This window comes from Myodes glareolus, chromosome 2 (assembly GCF_982192425.1).
Source record: "Myodes glareolus chromosome 2, mMyoGla1.1, whole genome shotgun sequence".
Classification (NCBI taxonomy): domain Eukaryota; kingdom Metazoa; phylum Chordata; class Mammalia; order Rodentia; family Cricetidae; genus Myodes; species Myodes glareolus.
This window is the reverse complement of record NC_142027.1, coordinates 11,872,988-11,889,174: the sequence shown is the minus strand read 5'-3', so window position 1 is coordinate 11,889,174 and position 16,187 is coordinate 11,872,988. Positions and strand designations below refer to the sequence as shown.

At 37.5% G+C, this 16,187-nt stretch overlaps 3 protein-coding genes across 3 annotated transcripts; 2 read left to right on the top strand and 1 right to left on the bottom strand.

Annotated features, from left to right (window-relative positions):
- The first annotated feature begins 326 nt into the window (after positions 1–326).
- On the top strand, positions 327–839 carry LOC125392767 (keratin-associated protein 13-1-like). Its single transcript, XM_048422704.2, has one exon. It carries the CDS (start codon positions 327–329, stop codon positions 837–839), a length of 513 nt encoding a protein of 170 aa, XP_048278661.1.
- A 2,849-nt stretch (positions 840–3,688) lies between these two features.
- On the bottom strand, positions 3,689–4,518 carry LOC125392609 (keratin-associated protein 14-like). Its single transcript, XM_048422465.3, has one exon. The coding sequence runs from the start codon at positions 4,516–4,518 to the stop codon at positions 4,012–4,014; it is 507 nt and encodes a 168-aa protein (XP_048278422.3). The 3' UTR covers positions 3,689–4,011.
- Positions 4,519–7,429: 2,911 nt separating this feature from the next.
- Positions 7,430–8,240, top strand: LOC125392608 (keratin-associated protein 15-1-like). Its single transcript, XM_048422464.2, has one exon. The coding sequence runs from the start codon at positions 7,463–7,465 to the stop codon at positions 7,910–7,912; it is 450 nt and encodes a 149-aa protein (XP_048278421.1). The 5' UTR covers positions 7,430–7,462; the 3' UTR covers positions 7,913–8,240.
- The last annotated feature ends 7,947 nt before the right edge of the window (positions 8,241–16,187 follow it).

Genomic DNA, 16,187 nt, shown 5'->3' with positions numbered 1-16,187 from the left:
AAAAGGATTTTCTTGGACACGATGAAATAATTTTGAGTGTAAAGTAATCGCTGCATTTCTGAAATAGTTGTAGCTCCATGTCCTTTGTTACAATGAAATTACAAAAGCCACACATGTACTGTGCAGAAAACTATTCAAATGTCTTTATAATTATAGAGAAATTGGTGAGTTGCATTTTGTAAAGGACAAAACACACACAGGACAAGCATTTCGCTGTTGGGTACCACACCTGTTGCTGAGAGTATATAAACCCAGCTCTCCACAGATGACATCCAAACTCAGAGTCCTCTCAGGTACATCCAGCTGAGCTCACATCTCCTCTCAACATGACCTGTGACTGCTGCTCTGGAAACTTCTCAGCCTCCTGGAGGCGCTGCGTGCCCTCCTCAGGTTCCTCCTGTGGCTCTTCCAAACTGGTCTACAGCACCACCAGCTGTTCTCCCAGCACCTGCCAGCAGGAAACTTCTTTACACAGTGACTGTCAGGAGACCCGCATTGAGCCGACCAACTGCCAGAGATCCTGTGTGGTGTTGAGTCCCTGCGAGACAGCCTGTTTCTACCCGAGAAGCTCCACACCCTGCTCTCCCTGCCAGGGGACATATGCCGGGTCTCTGGGCTTTGGGCCCAGCAGCTTCCATTCCCTGGATTGTGAATCTAGCGGGTGCTACATAGTGGGTTGTGGACCCAGTGATCTTGAATCGCTGTATTGCAGAGTCTCTGGGGTCCCTTTCCAGAGTTATGGGTTCAGATTCTGCTATCCAGCTCACCTGCCTGCTAGTACCTGCCACCCTTGTTATAAACCAACTTGTGGTAACATCCTCCATGGATTCTACTATTGAGTATCTTCAAACCATATATCTATGCTCTGCAGTCATTGCTTTCTTACCTACTCTTTCTTAGTGTCTGTTATTTCTTCCATGAATAGCTTCTGGGTTTTTCAGTTTCTGGGAGATTCCATAATTTGTGAATAAATTCAAATTATTCCTTTCTCTCCTTACTTTGGAAAAAAGATGTATGTCCTTTTTGGTTTCCATCCAAGACCTACTGAAAATTAAAATTTTAATCTAATAAATCTGTGCAAGCTGACACCTAATGTATTGTAGCCTTTGTTTTCAATTTTCTTATAAATTTGTATTCTTTTGCAGAGTTCATGACATGTCAATCTGGTTCCTTAGTTTTGTGTGCAAACACCTATTTCTACATTTCCTCATATTCCTTACATTCAAGGACATTTGGATAGACTTTTCGAGTTGTCTACTCCAGGGTCAGTCCAACAGGGAAGTGCATTTCTTCATGGGCTTGCATCTTTCATTAGTTTTTTTTTGTTTGTTTGTTTAAATATAAGCATAGAATACTACTTTTTGTTAGGGTAAATGTTTTAAAACAAATGAAAAGTCATGTACAAAGTTTATTCATAAACATAACATTGCGTCTCCCCAAACTGAGCAACCGCCGTCTGTTAATTAGCTCCTTCAGACCGAGTTTCCTCCAAAGTTTTATTTGATTGTATTCATTCCCCGACTATCCCAAAATCTAACCTTCTTCCCTGTCCACCCAGCTTATGTCCTTACAAATTATCGAAGAGCAAATTGTGCTTCCCAAATCTTTGGTCTTACCACTGAAGTATGATCAACTGTCCAGGGGCTACACTCTTAAAAAAAAAAAGTAAGTAAATAAACTGACCCTTCTTTTTCCATCAGCTAACAACTGGCAATCATTGCATGTCTGGGGTAAAACTGTATCTACACCTCTTCTCCATGCCTTAATTTCTTCTGGCATTGGTTTATGCAGGTTTGGTGCATTCTGTTTAAATCAGCCTTCTCATTTAATTGCTATTCTTTTAAAACATTTATTTAAAAAATAAAAGTTAAAATGTGTATTTATATAAACATTCATTTAAAACATCTAAATTATATGTCTAATTAGATATAAATACATTTATATAAGTATAAATAAAAATTTATAACACACACACACACACACACACACACACATATGCTCTAATTACAGCAATGTGCCCACAGGGCAGGTGCCCACACATTCGGAGGGATCTGATGGCCCTGGAGCCATTATGAGTCTCTAGATGTGAGAGCTGATGTAGAATGGGAAGGAGTAGCACTTTCTGTTAAGCCCTGCGGCATGTTTCCAGGCCCATTGTTCTAATCCAGTTGACACATACACTATGTGTCTTCAATAAAATTAATAAAATTACATGTTAAACCTTCCAATAATGGCACGTAATGTCATGGGGATGTCATCCAATTATTATGCAAGTTGTGTGTTCACAAGAAACCTCTTCTGATAATATAAATATAACTCTCTTTAAATTAAAAAAATACATTTTTAACTAATTGCTTTTGAAGAGAATTACTTTTCAAAGTTTCAAGTTCTAGATCCTGTTCCAAATAATAAAATAAGTAGTTGCGTATTTAAAGATATAAGGCATGCTCACACCGCAGTAGCTAGAGGGTTTAGGTTACTCTTTATGTGTTCAGATACAGTTTAAATTCATGCCTGCATTTCATGTACGCCTAACCTTCCCCACTACCTCCACCTACTGGTTAGTAGTGGGTATTACTACATCTTGCTGGGCATGGACCTGCTCATAATAAACCCTGGAAAGGAAAAAGAAAGACCCAACTCCATGTAGGTCATCTTTTTAAATGAGCATACTATCCTGTATATTATAATAACTATAATTTCTCTCACCATGATCCTTATGCATGTCATCTTTGAATGAAAAGTGGTCTCTTTTTTTCTTGAAGAATGTTTTATAAATGGAGACTTCTTGGATCGTAAGTCAAACAAAAGATAGTTAATATTATGTCAGTCTTGAACCCCACTAGATGGACACATAGCAAAAATAAACTACTGGTTCACTAGACCAGTCCTTATGCATGCTGATGAATACTGCTGATTATTAGGAAAGGGAAAACTGTGAGACAATTAGCAAACGATACTGGATGCTGAGACAAAACAAGAATAAAACCAGCATCTGGTGAGCCTGGGGTGAATCATCCCCACCTTTCATAGTGATTCCTGAAATTAACTTATGAGGTCTTTGCACACAGTCCATTATTCAAATATGATTTCCCACTTCTATTTTTCCACTTCTTTTATGGGTTTTAATAGATTTTTAAGGTTTTTCATCAAATCCCAGAAACACAAAGCCAGACTGGGACATCCCAAAATATATAATAATATATGAACAATGTTCATTATGCTTATTAGGGATTGTTGTGTGTGTTAGAGATTTCATTCAAAATTTTTTTCTGACAGTCAAAATGGGGTGACTGGATCCTATTTTTCATCTAACTCATGATCATGAAACTCCTTATTTACCTGCAATTTGCTTTTATTTTAGAATTTTTATTAGAATAATCTTTTCCAATACTATATGGCACAGTCTACCTCATATTCCCTCCAAATTAAATATTTTGCACAAAATACTGATTTATAATTCCCTATATAGCAGAAAGTTGGTATTCCATCCTAACGATGCGTTTTCTTCATTTCACTGTGTGAAAGTTGTAACAGATGGAGAAAACAAAAATTGAAAAAATATTCTACAAATACAATAGGGTGATTTTCCTTTTTAAAATTATAATGGTAGGTGCAAGATATGGAAAAGCTTAAGGAGTTATTTTGATGTAGTTTTGACAACAGGAAGATGACAGTAATATTGGTATTCACAAGATGCACAGCTGTCCAATTGCATATGTTTATTTAAACTTACATCTTTCTCCTTCATAAAAGTTAAGGCATTCGCAGTCTGAGCAATTACTAAGAGATACATGCGGAAAGAACTAGGTTTGACTTTTACATGTCTATCTATTGATAAGGAAACCTGTTAGCATCTTTCTCCAATGAAATACTTGTTTCAATTACAGAGATTCATGAGAGTGGGTAGAAGTCAAATTCCTAGCATACACAGAAGATCAAAAGACAGTGTAGCGCTTAACACAGTAGGTGGGAGGCACCTTTTACATTTCTAGTTTCCCCAGTGTGAAATCAGAAGAAGCCATTGCCACAGGTGGGCTGGTAAGAAACAGACTGGCAGCTTTTAGTAGAGAAGCAGGTTGGCCGATAAAAGCTGGACCCACAATTTTGGGATGAGAAAGTGTGAGCACCACATCCCACTGACTGGAAACCACGGGATCCAAAGCCCAGGGTTGGGTAGCCACAACCGAAAGACTGGAAGCCCCTGGAACCAAAGCCCAGAGATCCTGAGAAAGTTGAGTGGCAGGGTCTGTAGGACACTGGAATCCTCTGGTGGTAGCAAGGTCTCTGGCAGGGACTGGAGATCACAAAAGATGTCCGGCAGCTCCTGGGCTCACAGAAGGATTCCTGACACCCAGTGTGGAGAGAGGATCCCAGCTGGTGGGTGATGGGAGTTTGGAGGTCAGTGGTGTGGAAGACATTGTTGGGGTAGGAGGAACCACAAGAAGAGACTGGGTATTGCAGGTGGCCCCCAAAGGACTGGGAAGAGAAGTTTCCAGAGCAGCTTTGGCAGGACATGCTGAAAGGAGAGATGTCTTTGAAGAGAAGAGCGTTCAGAGTTGTAATGATCCTGCTTGGACCCACGGCATTTATATACCCCGTCCCTGAGTGTGTCATCCCCATGGTGCATGAACACAAGTTACCTGTGGCTTTAATTGAATTGAAAATACCCTCACAGTCATGCATACTTACTTTTCGTGTGGTTTCACAACTGGATAGAGCAGTGATGTCTGTGGCCCTGGAATTCAGGTAATAGTGCTCAATCTTCAAAGCTATTATTCATCTTCCATCAGCCAAAGGTCACCCTGTACATCACTCAGAAATCTGCTTTAGAGGTAGACTGTCTGAGCTGAGGGAAGCTAGCTTAATTGAAAATAATTGATACCCGTTGCACAATCTGTCCGAAATTGTTGCCATCTGCCTAGCAAAGTTATTCCCGGATCCACTCATAGCCATGTCTTTGAAACAAAAACACACACTGATTGCTGCCGCAAAATGGCAGGCTTCCATGATGAACAGCATCGTCCACATGCAGATGTGCAAGACGTATGAGGACGTTTTAAAAATCAGACCTCAGTTTGAATGGCCTTACTGAAATATAGAAGAGATCCTATCTCTCACGCATCTGCCTATGACTAGATTCCAGATATTAAATGCCAGTCTTAACTTTTATCTGTGTATGTGTATGGGTAGGTGGGTGTGGGGTAGGGGTGGGAGCGGTTAACTGTGATGTGAGCTGTACACTCTGTGCTTTGGGCTAGTTTGAATGCTAAAGGTTATTCACCTAGGAGGATAAAATGTATTTTAAAAAAATAAAGCGTGAATGTTCAATATATTTCTATCTCTAATCATGGTCATCAGTTCCCATTGAAAACAGTCCCCATAACCTGCTAAGGTGATCATTCTCAAGAAAGCTTAGAAAGCAATTGCCTTGAGGTGTCAGGCCAAAGGAACCATAGCCAGGAGATGCTCCCTTCACTCCGAAGACAACATATATCACTTTGACTTAAATTGTTCTCAGGCGCTTCTGACAAGTATTGCAAGCTGTCCAGTGTGAGGGTCATATTTCCTCGATTTCCAGGGCTTGTGTTCCACCTCAGTGCAGGAGTCTAATGACGATGATGCCTGCAGAGGGAGGGGAGAAAGAGTAGAGGGCTGGACTGGTGTGCCGTGGATACTGTTTGATTTGTTTCATACTATAGAACACTTCCTTTAAGTTCTGAACAATAGCGATGTTTGTTCGAATAAAAGAGCATCATTTACTTTCCTTTGTTCTCTTCTCCTCCTCCTTCTTCCTTCTTCTTCCTCTGTTTCTTCTTTATTTTGTTAGCTTACAATGTATGGACTCATAAAATCTAGACTTTGGAAGAGATTTTCACAACTGTCTCCAGTTATTTTTTTTTTAAAAGCAGATTGGAATTCTTGTTATAGCAACCTGATTCAATAGTCCCAGAACTCTCAGGATAGACGTTTCTTTACCTACAAAAGCAGCTCATTTTGGATAGGTCCTTGAAAATTAGACTAAGTAATCATAATTCTTTATAAAATTAGTCTCGGCTCATTTTCAATATATAATATAACTTATATCGAGGCTGAACGATATACAGAGTTTTTCCATTTTCGCAAGGTTATTTATTATTCCTGTACCACTGCACCATCTCTGCTGTTAATTATGCTGCACCTAATGAAAACGTATAGAAAAATCCCAACGCTCAGTTTTCTAGGAGGGATATTTAAGCTAATTGATAGATACACAACACTAGTGATCCCAAAGTCATTTCTTCTCCAATCCACGTTCTCACACCTTTTGATATCCTTTCCTGTCCGCATTTCAATATACAAGGGTCTTTGGTATAACCGTGGATACTTCAGATTCTTAATCCTTCTCTAACATCTGCATGCGACAGCTACTCTCCACATTCTTAATTTTTAAAAACAGTTTTGCAATAAAAGCCCCATCATCTGAAATAAAAACTTGTATGGCCATAAAATAATGTTTAGGGCTTGCTGCTTTGTTGCCAGTGACAGCAGTACCACCAAGAGGGGAGCGATGAAGTTTAAGAAGATGAGAGTATTTTAATCAGCAAGTTTGTTAAGTTTATTGATGACTTCTGTCATGAAGCAGTGAAGACAGACGACACTGGATTCTAACTTTTATGAAAAATGAAAGGGTTGACAGCATATTCCACCGAGCTTACATGAGGCGCTGAACGTGTCACCCAGAAGGGAAGAACAGAAAAGAGGGTAGAAGAAAACAAGAGAAGAGAAGAAAGGCAAGACAACAAAGGGATTCTGATTCTGACAAACATTTTAAAATATAATGTTCTAAGCACTCAAGCATACTTCGGTCTTCTCAACCTTCTATAATTACGTGCACAAACACAAGTTGAAAAAGAATGATATAAACAACATTGACCTTGAATCTCTTTCCTCCTGAAGATTAGTATTGTATTGTTTCTTTCATAATGTTCACAACACTTGAGAAAGAAATATAAAGTGGGGATTTACCTTTTTTTGTTTATTTTTCACCGAGTTTCTAAGCTTGGAGTGTCGTAATTCTCTTTCTAGTATACAAACATAGAAACTTTGGCAGAGTGTTGAACTTTGCAGGATTATTGCTGCATCATCCTTCTGAACACATCTTGAAGCATCCATCTTAGATCCTCACTAATGTCGACTTTCATTCGACTTACTGTAGATATTGAGAAATAGCATTTTTGCTTCATGAATAATTGCTTTGAAAACTAATGAAATTCCTTCATTTAGAAGTGCACATTCATAAAAGGTCCTTTGAAGGTTAAAGTGTTTCAGTTTTTACTGGAGCCTAATTAGGCATTCTCACTCAGAAGAACACAGACTGCTACACCCATCTCTCTGGTATATAAGGACCCGTGTTAGATGTTGGCACTCACAGACGCAGATTCATCGCTGCACTCAACCTGAAACCAGAGCTACTGACAGCATGTCTTACGTTTGCAACTCTGGGAACTTCTCCACACAGTCTTATGGAGGTTTCTTGAGGCAGCCATACTCCACCTATGGCTCCTTCTACCCCAGCAGCAATGTAGTCTACTCTCCAAAGAACTTCCAGCTGGGCTCCTCTTTCTACGGACAGCAGGAAACCTTCGAGGAGCCACTTGAAGACCACTCACCATGTGCCGGGACCAGCTACTTCCAGACATCCTGTTTCCGGCCTAAGCATTACTTCTCCAGCCCCTGCCAAGGAGGCTTTACTGGATCTTTTGGATATGGCAATTCCGGTTTTGGATCTTTTGGGTATGGAAGCTGTGGCATTCGCTCTCAGGGCTGTGGGTCTGGTTTCTACCGCCCAGGTTACTTTTCCACCAAGAGTGTTCAGTCATCTTATTACCAGCCAGGCTTTAGCTCTCGCTTTTGCGGGTCTTCTTTCTGAAAATTCCCGTTTCGTCTTTGGATGGTTTCTGCACCTTGTGGAATTCCAACGTCTCCTCCAACATCTAGGATCGATAGACTAGCATTTGTCATCTAGAATTCAGCATCATAATCTACCTGGAAGAAACGATTTTCTGAGGAAAGAGTAACTTGGACCTTTGACCTTACAAATCTACTGCAAGAGAGAGCTGGCATTAAATTATTTGGTAAATTAAAATATTATGTAAATTCTTGTATCACTTCTTTTACCATCCATCCTTCTAAATTTCTTACCTCATCATTTTCTCCACTCAAGTTTATTTTAAATAAACTTACATCTCTAGCATGAATCTTGGCATTCCAGTTTGGTTTTGTTTTATAAATGACATGTTTATTTAATGCATCTGATACTTTAACTATTTTCAGATTTTTTTTCTTTCTGTTTAACCAACATTGTGCTTAATAGAAAAGCAGACACAATGAAAAAATTTCTTAAATGTACCTTATCTCACGTCTTCTTTCTTATCTTGGAAGGCTTATATCCCCTCATGGGCCCATTTGTCCATGCAATTGCTTTAGTCATTTTGTTTCAGTGGGGGTATTCAATGGAAAACAATTACCGAGTTCATATTATACACCAAACACTGCAGTTAAAAAAGATACGGATTCTCTTCTTTCAAGAGGTTAAGAGCATTGTCTGCCCTTCCAGAAGTTCAAGGTTCAGTTCTCAGCACTAACAAGAGAGCTCCCAACTGTCTGAAACTCCATTGTAGGAGATCTGGTTCCGTCACATGGACATACCTGCAGGCAAAACAACAATGCACATAAAATAACAATAAATAAATTATTAAAAAGTTATAGAAAATAAGTGCAATTCTAGATTAGCATCATGTGACAAGTCAATAATAGCATAAAAGCATAAAATTCATAAAAAACACTAAGAAGGACTTTACAAAGAGGCAAGGATGTCATGTAAACTCATTAAACGCAGAAAGCGTTAGCTATTTAGTTAGTTAATTACTTCATTTAAATCAAAGGAATCTTACTGATGTGTCACACCACTTCGGGTCCATTGAAGAGCAGCTGACACAGAGGGTTAGACAGGAAAGGGCTTGTGGGTGAAAAGCACCAGTGAGCTAAATGGCAAGGTATCTGGGAGGTATGTCCAAACTCAGAGGGACAAGGGGAAAGAAAGAGGGTTAGAATAAAGATCCCTTTCATGGGGAAGACAGGGTGCTAGAGATTGAAGCCAGTTTGTTGCACATGTTAGCCATTGGCATATAAGTAAGATACTGTTGAGTTTTAAAATAATTCTACTTCGAATAAGGTCTTGAAAATTTGCACTTAGTAGCTTCAAACTTGAAATTCTCTTGCCACAGCAGCTTGAGTAGTGTACACCACAATGCCTAAATTTTTAGAGGAGAGAAATAAACCCTCCAAAATGTTCTTGGCCAGCTGGCCATCTAAGGAGACCCACAACTAACAACAACAACAACACAGATTTGTCTTATTGTGACTCTCAAGTCAATTCACTAGGAAGAGAAAACAGCATGACTTCTACAGACAGAGAAGTAGATACAGCTGTAATAGGAGAAGCTGGCCACCTGGCTAGCTAAACCCTCGAAATAATCACACAGACTCTGTATTCATTCAAACACTGCCTGGCCCATTAGTTCTAATCTCTTACTGGCTAATTCTTACTTCTTAATTTAACCCATTTTTCTTAATCTGTGTATCCCCACAAGGTCGTGGCTTATGGGGAAAGATTTAGGATGTCTGATCCTGACAGCTCCATGGCTGTTTGTTCACTCTGTTTATTTGCCCCCAGAATTTAGTTTTGTCTTCTCCGCCTACCTAAGTTCTGCCCTATCAAAAGACCAAGACTGTTTTGTGTTTTCAACCAATAAAAGCAACACATAAATAGAAGGACCTCCTATACCATGCATCCACTAACTTACTGGTGAACCTGTCGACCAACAACACTACCTAAAATGGGAAATAAGAAGATTACCATTTCATGATGTTTATGATAAGTGTTTGTTCTGTTTTTTTCAGTAAAAAAATCACTAATAAACCATGATGAAATGACTAACAATGATATGTGATTTTCCATGAGTTACCTTAAGGAGAATTTGTTTGATAAAAATCAGTCACTATATAACACCATGTATAGGACTCATTCAGTGAAATTCCAATTATGTAACTGAAGGTGAGAGAAGACTGAGACTTGTTGAATAGTTAACTTTTGTTTCAATTAATATTAAGCACAGTGCTCTTAATAGGTTATAGGCAGGAAACTACTTCATTTTGTTTATCTCACACCTCTAAACTGTTTTCAGTGTGAGGCTGTGAGTTTTATAAGGCACTCAGTAATACAATGAAAAATCTATTCTCAAACTAAGATTCAGAAAATATTTTATTACATTTTAATAGCTAAGCCCTATTCAACATTAATTAACACTTTTATGGCCACATCTGAAAATGTGCCTTTTCTTCCTCTTCTGGCCCAGGGTGAGGTCCTACATCCCTGCTGCTTGGAAGAACTTCACTGTGTCACTCTTTAAATATTTTTCTAATACTTTGTTGTCCACACATGTAGGCATCCTCACCTGTCAAATATTTTAACCAAAAAGGAGAACGAGTGGAGATGTAATGGTAAATCAATTCTTCTGGTTTCAGCACAATACTTTAGAGAGAACCCTTTCTAAGAGCAAGAACTCAGCTAACTCATACCTTTTCCTTGCTTTATCTCATGTATAAAGAACTGTAAGAAATATGTACTCATTAACCTATGTAATCTATAATATCTTGCTGTAGTGTCTAACTTCTGTCTGTCTGTCTCTCTCTCTCTCTCTCTGTCTCTCTCTCTTTCCCTCTCCTCTTTTCTTTTCATGCCTAACTCCCTTTCTCCTTCTTTCATCTGTCTTTCAATCTATCATGTTCCAGAGAGATTTTTAAAGTCACTCACATGATTGTAGGGTATCTAAGTCTGGAAATTCATAAGCAGTTTGTATTATAGCCTTTTCCTTTATATTTTCTCTGATTTTCTTCTTCTTCTTAGACCTTTACCTGAAGTCTTCATTATGACAATTGTCTTTAGGTTGGATCAGCCAACCATACACAGGAATTAAATCTACAAAATGCCTTTATAATGGCTTCAAATTTATTTTTAATTAAACAGACAAACACCACAACTGAGCCTAACTGGCATGTAAAATTACCATCAGTATTCATTTTGTAGAACACCTGGTTTTGTAGAGATTATTTCATAAATATAAAGTCTACTTGGCTGCAAAAGATCAGAAACAAGAGCAAATGAAACTATTAACTCATAATCTTCCTATTACTTTCTCAAATTTATTTTCATAGATTTTTTTATAAAGCTTAGATACTAATGTGAAATTTATAGATTTTCAGCATCGTTTGACTAGTACTCAGTGGAATTTGTAAGTTAATATCTGTGCATATTCAAACAGCGGACTTTTGTGCCAGTGATTCCTCTGTACTATCCAGTAAAGCATTGGTGAGCATGCAGCAGAGCATGGAAACCAAGCTGCATGTATGAGGCATGCTAGAACAGAGGATGCTCTCTAAAGACTCTGGGCCTATTTGCTGCTTCCGGCCAACACGTTCTTCATGTGTATTTTGTTCTTTTGTGACATCCTCACTTTTCCATATCTTGCCTTTTACAAATGTGTTCTTCCCATTTGACCAAACGTTTGCTGTTTTTTCATTCTTTATGTTTTGCCTGTATTCATATTTGCATTGAATACTTCTTTTTAAGTTTATGTTTTTTCATTTTACATATCAGCTCCAGTTCACCCTTCCCCCTCCTTCCATCCCCTACCTCCCTGTATTCCATCCGTCATGTTCTCCTAAGAGGTGGTAAGACCTAGAGATGTTAGAATTTGAGTGTTCTGTGTCTAATATGAAGACGTAAGGTAGCCTCTTCCTCCTGATGACAGTAACAATGTCCAGTTGTGAAAACAAAAAATGTCCTGAATTTTGTTAAAATTATCTCTAGGTCGATGGTTCTCAGTTTATGGATTTCAACCCCTTTGAGAATTGAACAATCTTTTCACAGGGGTCTCCTAAGACCAACACAGATATTTACATTATAATTCATAACAGTAGCAAAATTACAGTTATGATACAGTAATAAAAATAATTTTATGGTTGGTGGTCATCACAGCATAAAGAACTAATTAAAGGGTCACAGCATTAGGAAGGTTGACAACCACTGGTCTAGGCAATGTTTTTCATAATTGAAGAACTATGACTTTGGATTTATGTCCTAGGAATGAAGTTTGTGGGTGTATGTATACTGAAATCATCCATCATTGAAGATGAGAACAGAATATTAAGAATTCAACATAATATCAGTACGCTTATAAATGAGGAATCCAAATTACAGTGAAACAAAAAACTTTGTACACATAAACCTAAAATAATAACAAGATGTTTACTTGACAAAGAATAGTTATACTTATTTGCTGATGGTACTACATTAGAGAAAATAATGGCATCTTTTTAATCTCCTTTCTGTTCTACAATGCTTTTTGTTGGGGTCATGACCACCACAGTTATGATAGACCTACCAGTGGTAGGCAGGCAAATTGGGTTCTCATTGTTCTTTTAAGAATCAAAACTATTGAGACCAGGTACTAGTTTATAGACAACTTAACTCTTTCCTAAGAGTTACAAGAACTTCCTGTACACAACCAAGAGTTAGGGTATTTTGAGAACATGACTAAAAGTTAGGAAAATGATCATAAACTACATCTTCTAACCATCTTAGTCATTGCCATGTGCTTGTAATTTTCTTAGTGTCTCATTAAAAATCAATTATATCCAAATAGATTTAAATATCATTAAAATATTTAAATCTCATTAAAATCTATTAAAGCTGATTTCTATGAACATCTTTAGTTCTTACCAACGTGCAATTTAAAATAGGAAATAGTGTAATATAGTTGATACACAGATGACATTCATATCACAGATGAACTATAATTTTAATTAGAATGATTGCAGTAGTTTTATATCTGCTTGTCTGTATGGGGAATGCCCATATACATGGTTAAATATCTTTTCTAGATGTGCCTATGGCAGTTCCCCTGCATGAAACAACTATGCAAATCTGTAGATTCAAGTAAAGACAAGGAAGAGAGGCATCCGCCAATCTTTTGGGGTCTAAAAAGAGGAGCAATGAGGAACTCACTCCTTTTTCTGCATGCCTGCTGACCTGATCAGTTGTATATGTCTTTTCTCTTCTACTGTGGCTTATACTTTGAAATCCCCTAGTTTTTAGGTGTTTAGACTCAGCTTAGACTTCAAGAATGTCACATGCTCTTCTGTGATTCCAGACAGAAGATAAAGGTGCTACTAAGTTTTTCAAGCTGTGTAAGCTCATTCCTGATATCAAATATCTAGATCTATAGATGTGCATATAGACAGATGGATAATAGATAGAAGATAGATACTTACATAGATAGATAGATAGATAGATAGATAGATATATGATAGATAGATAGATGGATAGATAGATAGATAGAGTTATAGCCATATGTTAAATATGTTTTATATAAATGACAAATTTTGACTAATATTATGCATTAATATATTATAGGAAAGGTAATTAGTTGAGGCCAAGACCTAGGGGTATGAGTTGATCTGCCCCAACATCTAGCTCATCTATGATCTGTTGGAGCAAGTGGAGGGACTTGATTTGCAGAGTCAAAGCTGCAGGATCCACACAAATTAAGGTCAGCAGTGGATATACAGGAAGAGTCCTAGTGGGACCCAACATCAAATGTGTAGTGAAGATCAGGGGCCTCGAAAAAGATCAAAAACTCTTCTCAATGAACACTTACAAATCAAAATGTATAGACAAAGGGTATATGGTGAAACTTGTTGAGTCACACTGCAGCTTTCATGATGAGATTTTTTTTAAATTCCCTTTCTCTTTTTATGAAATCATTTCATCTTCTTTTTTCTCTTGAATTTTGTTCTTTTGGAGGGAGGGATTACAGGGGCAGAAGGAGGATGCAAAGGGATGGGGAATGAATGGGATCAAGATACGTGTTGTTTAAAACACATAGAATAAATAAATGAATGAACAAATAAATTTTTGAAAAATAGTGGAAGCGATTTTCCAGAGAGGGTAAAACGCAATTCAGGGCCTAGAGAATTTTGAAGAAATATCACCATAAAGAGCTAGATGGCTGCTCACTGTGGAAAGCAACATTTGGGGATGTCTGTGAGGTTATCTCATAGTACGCATGAGGAAAGGAGCTGGGTCTTGAACTACCAATTCAGTTTCTACGAGTGCCATATGAATTATTTAATATGACATTGTGCCAGAAAGAGATTAGTAGAAACTTCCAAGTAGCAATTTCATACCCAAATGTAACATAGACTGACGTATAGTGAATAATTTTAATATAATTCTTAATTTATTTTTTCAGTAAAGATTTGTTTAAGATAAAGTCCTCAGTATTCCCTGTTCTATCATCTGTAGCAGTTCTCACTAGACTTCCATTAAAAACACTTTGTGTTTTGTCTGCAACAAATCTTGCTTCCAACTCTTACCAATTTTTCTCAAAGAAGCAGTCTTTTAGGAAGAGGATTGCATCTTCTGTACTAATGGCCACCTGTAGGAAATGTCCTTTGTGTTTTCTAAGGTCTAATTTTGCTTTTTATTTATGTGAGTGTACACATGTGTGTATCCAGGTGCAGAAAGGCGTAGGAAGGAAGCATTGGAGCCAAGGAGCTGGTGTTACAGTTTTGAGCCATAACGTGGGTACTGGGAACCGAACCGGGGTCCTCTGTAACAGCTGTAAACACAACTATGGAGCTATCTCTCCTGCCCCAACTGCTATGTCTAGCTACGGCAAGTGAGTCATACTTCCTGTGAGCTCCATCTGGCTGGGAAGACGGAACTAGGGATATCTGCAGAGCAGCCCTGTTAGGGGAGATATTTCTAACCCAGAATCAGAAATGGTTCTTATTCACAGTTTCTATTACTTTTATGCATAAACAAACCAAAATCAGCTGTTCCGAGAATGTTCCACCAAGTTACATTTCTGGGCATTGTTCACTAGGTAAAAACAAGATACAAATATTTAAAATTTGTCCTGTGGATTAAAATAAAATTTATGAAATTTGTAGTCATTAATATATTAAATTTGGATTATTTTCAAACAATTTATTTAATATTTTAACAAAAATACACATGATATATTTTTAGTTACCTGACTCACCTCTCCAGATCCTTATTTAAAATTTTAACCATCTAAAATCAAAAAGATATTAAGAATTACTTCAAAAATATTTGGAATATTTCTTCAAAAATGTTTGACTAAAACAATTTTCAGTTATTAGTTTCTGTGCCATTAATGGTCACTTTAGAGTTGTTAAAAAGAAATGTGGATGCTGAAAATTATTCCTAACACATCCAGCAGCACATATGATAAAGCTTTATGAATATTGATTTAATCCAATGAAACTCAAACATAAGAACACTGATGTTGAAAACAATAGTTTAAGGAGGTAAAGAAAGGCCGGGAACTATGGCTCAGAGGGTGAGGGCCCTCGCTGAGTAAGCTTGAAAACCTGATCACGGATTCTAATATCCACATCAATAGCCTTGTGAATGTCTACAACCACCGCATTGCCGAGTGTGGAAGAGAAGACTCATGGGAGAGTGCTGGCAGTCATCCTAGCTCAAAGTTCAGGTAGAGAGCCTGCCTTACAAAAGTAATGTGGAAAGAGATAGAGAAGAACATTCCGACAACTCTTCCTCCTTGGAGGAGACATAAGACAGCACTCATCAGCATGTGCACAATTCATACACCATATATTCATACCCTCCACAGACATGAGGACACAATTAAAAATATATAAGTTAAAAGAATTCATGAGGTTAATGTTGCTTGTATTGATACCACAGGATTACGTGTGAGATGTAATGCAGTCTTACTAAACCTGTTTGAGCGTGAATTTTTTCTATCTACTAAGAAGTGACTATTTCAATATTGAACCATATAACTGAATTTTACAGAACTATAGAAAAATATCAAAGACCAATTTAAAGACGAAAATATATAATTTTTAATATTTCATATGTTCATAGAATATTATGTACATTGAAATAGTGAAATAAATTTCCAGCAATAAATTCTGTGCTGAAAATACAGTAGCAGACTGCTAAAATAAAGCTCTGGTCAATAGACTGTGATTTCATTCAATATCTTTGGAAGCATTCTATAAATCACAAATGTATATATTTATATATC

Coding starts and splice junctions, on each gene's coding strand:
- LOC125392767 (XM_048422704.2), top strand. CDS start 327: ATGACCTGTGACTGCTGCTCTGGAAACTTCTCAGCCTCCTGGAGGCGC.
- LOC125392609 (XM_048422465.3), bottom strand. CDS start 4,518: ATGTCCTGCCAAAGCTGCTCTGGAAACTTCTCTTCCCAGTCCTTTGGG.
- LOC125392608 (XM_048422464.2), top strand. CDS start 7,463: ATGTCTTACGTTTGCAACTCTGGGAACTTCTCCACACAGTCTTATGGA.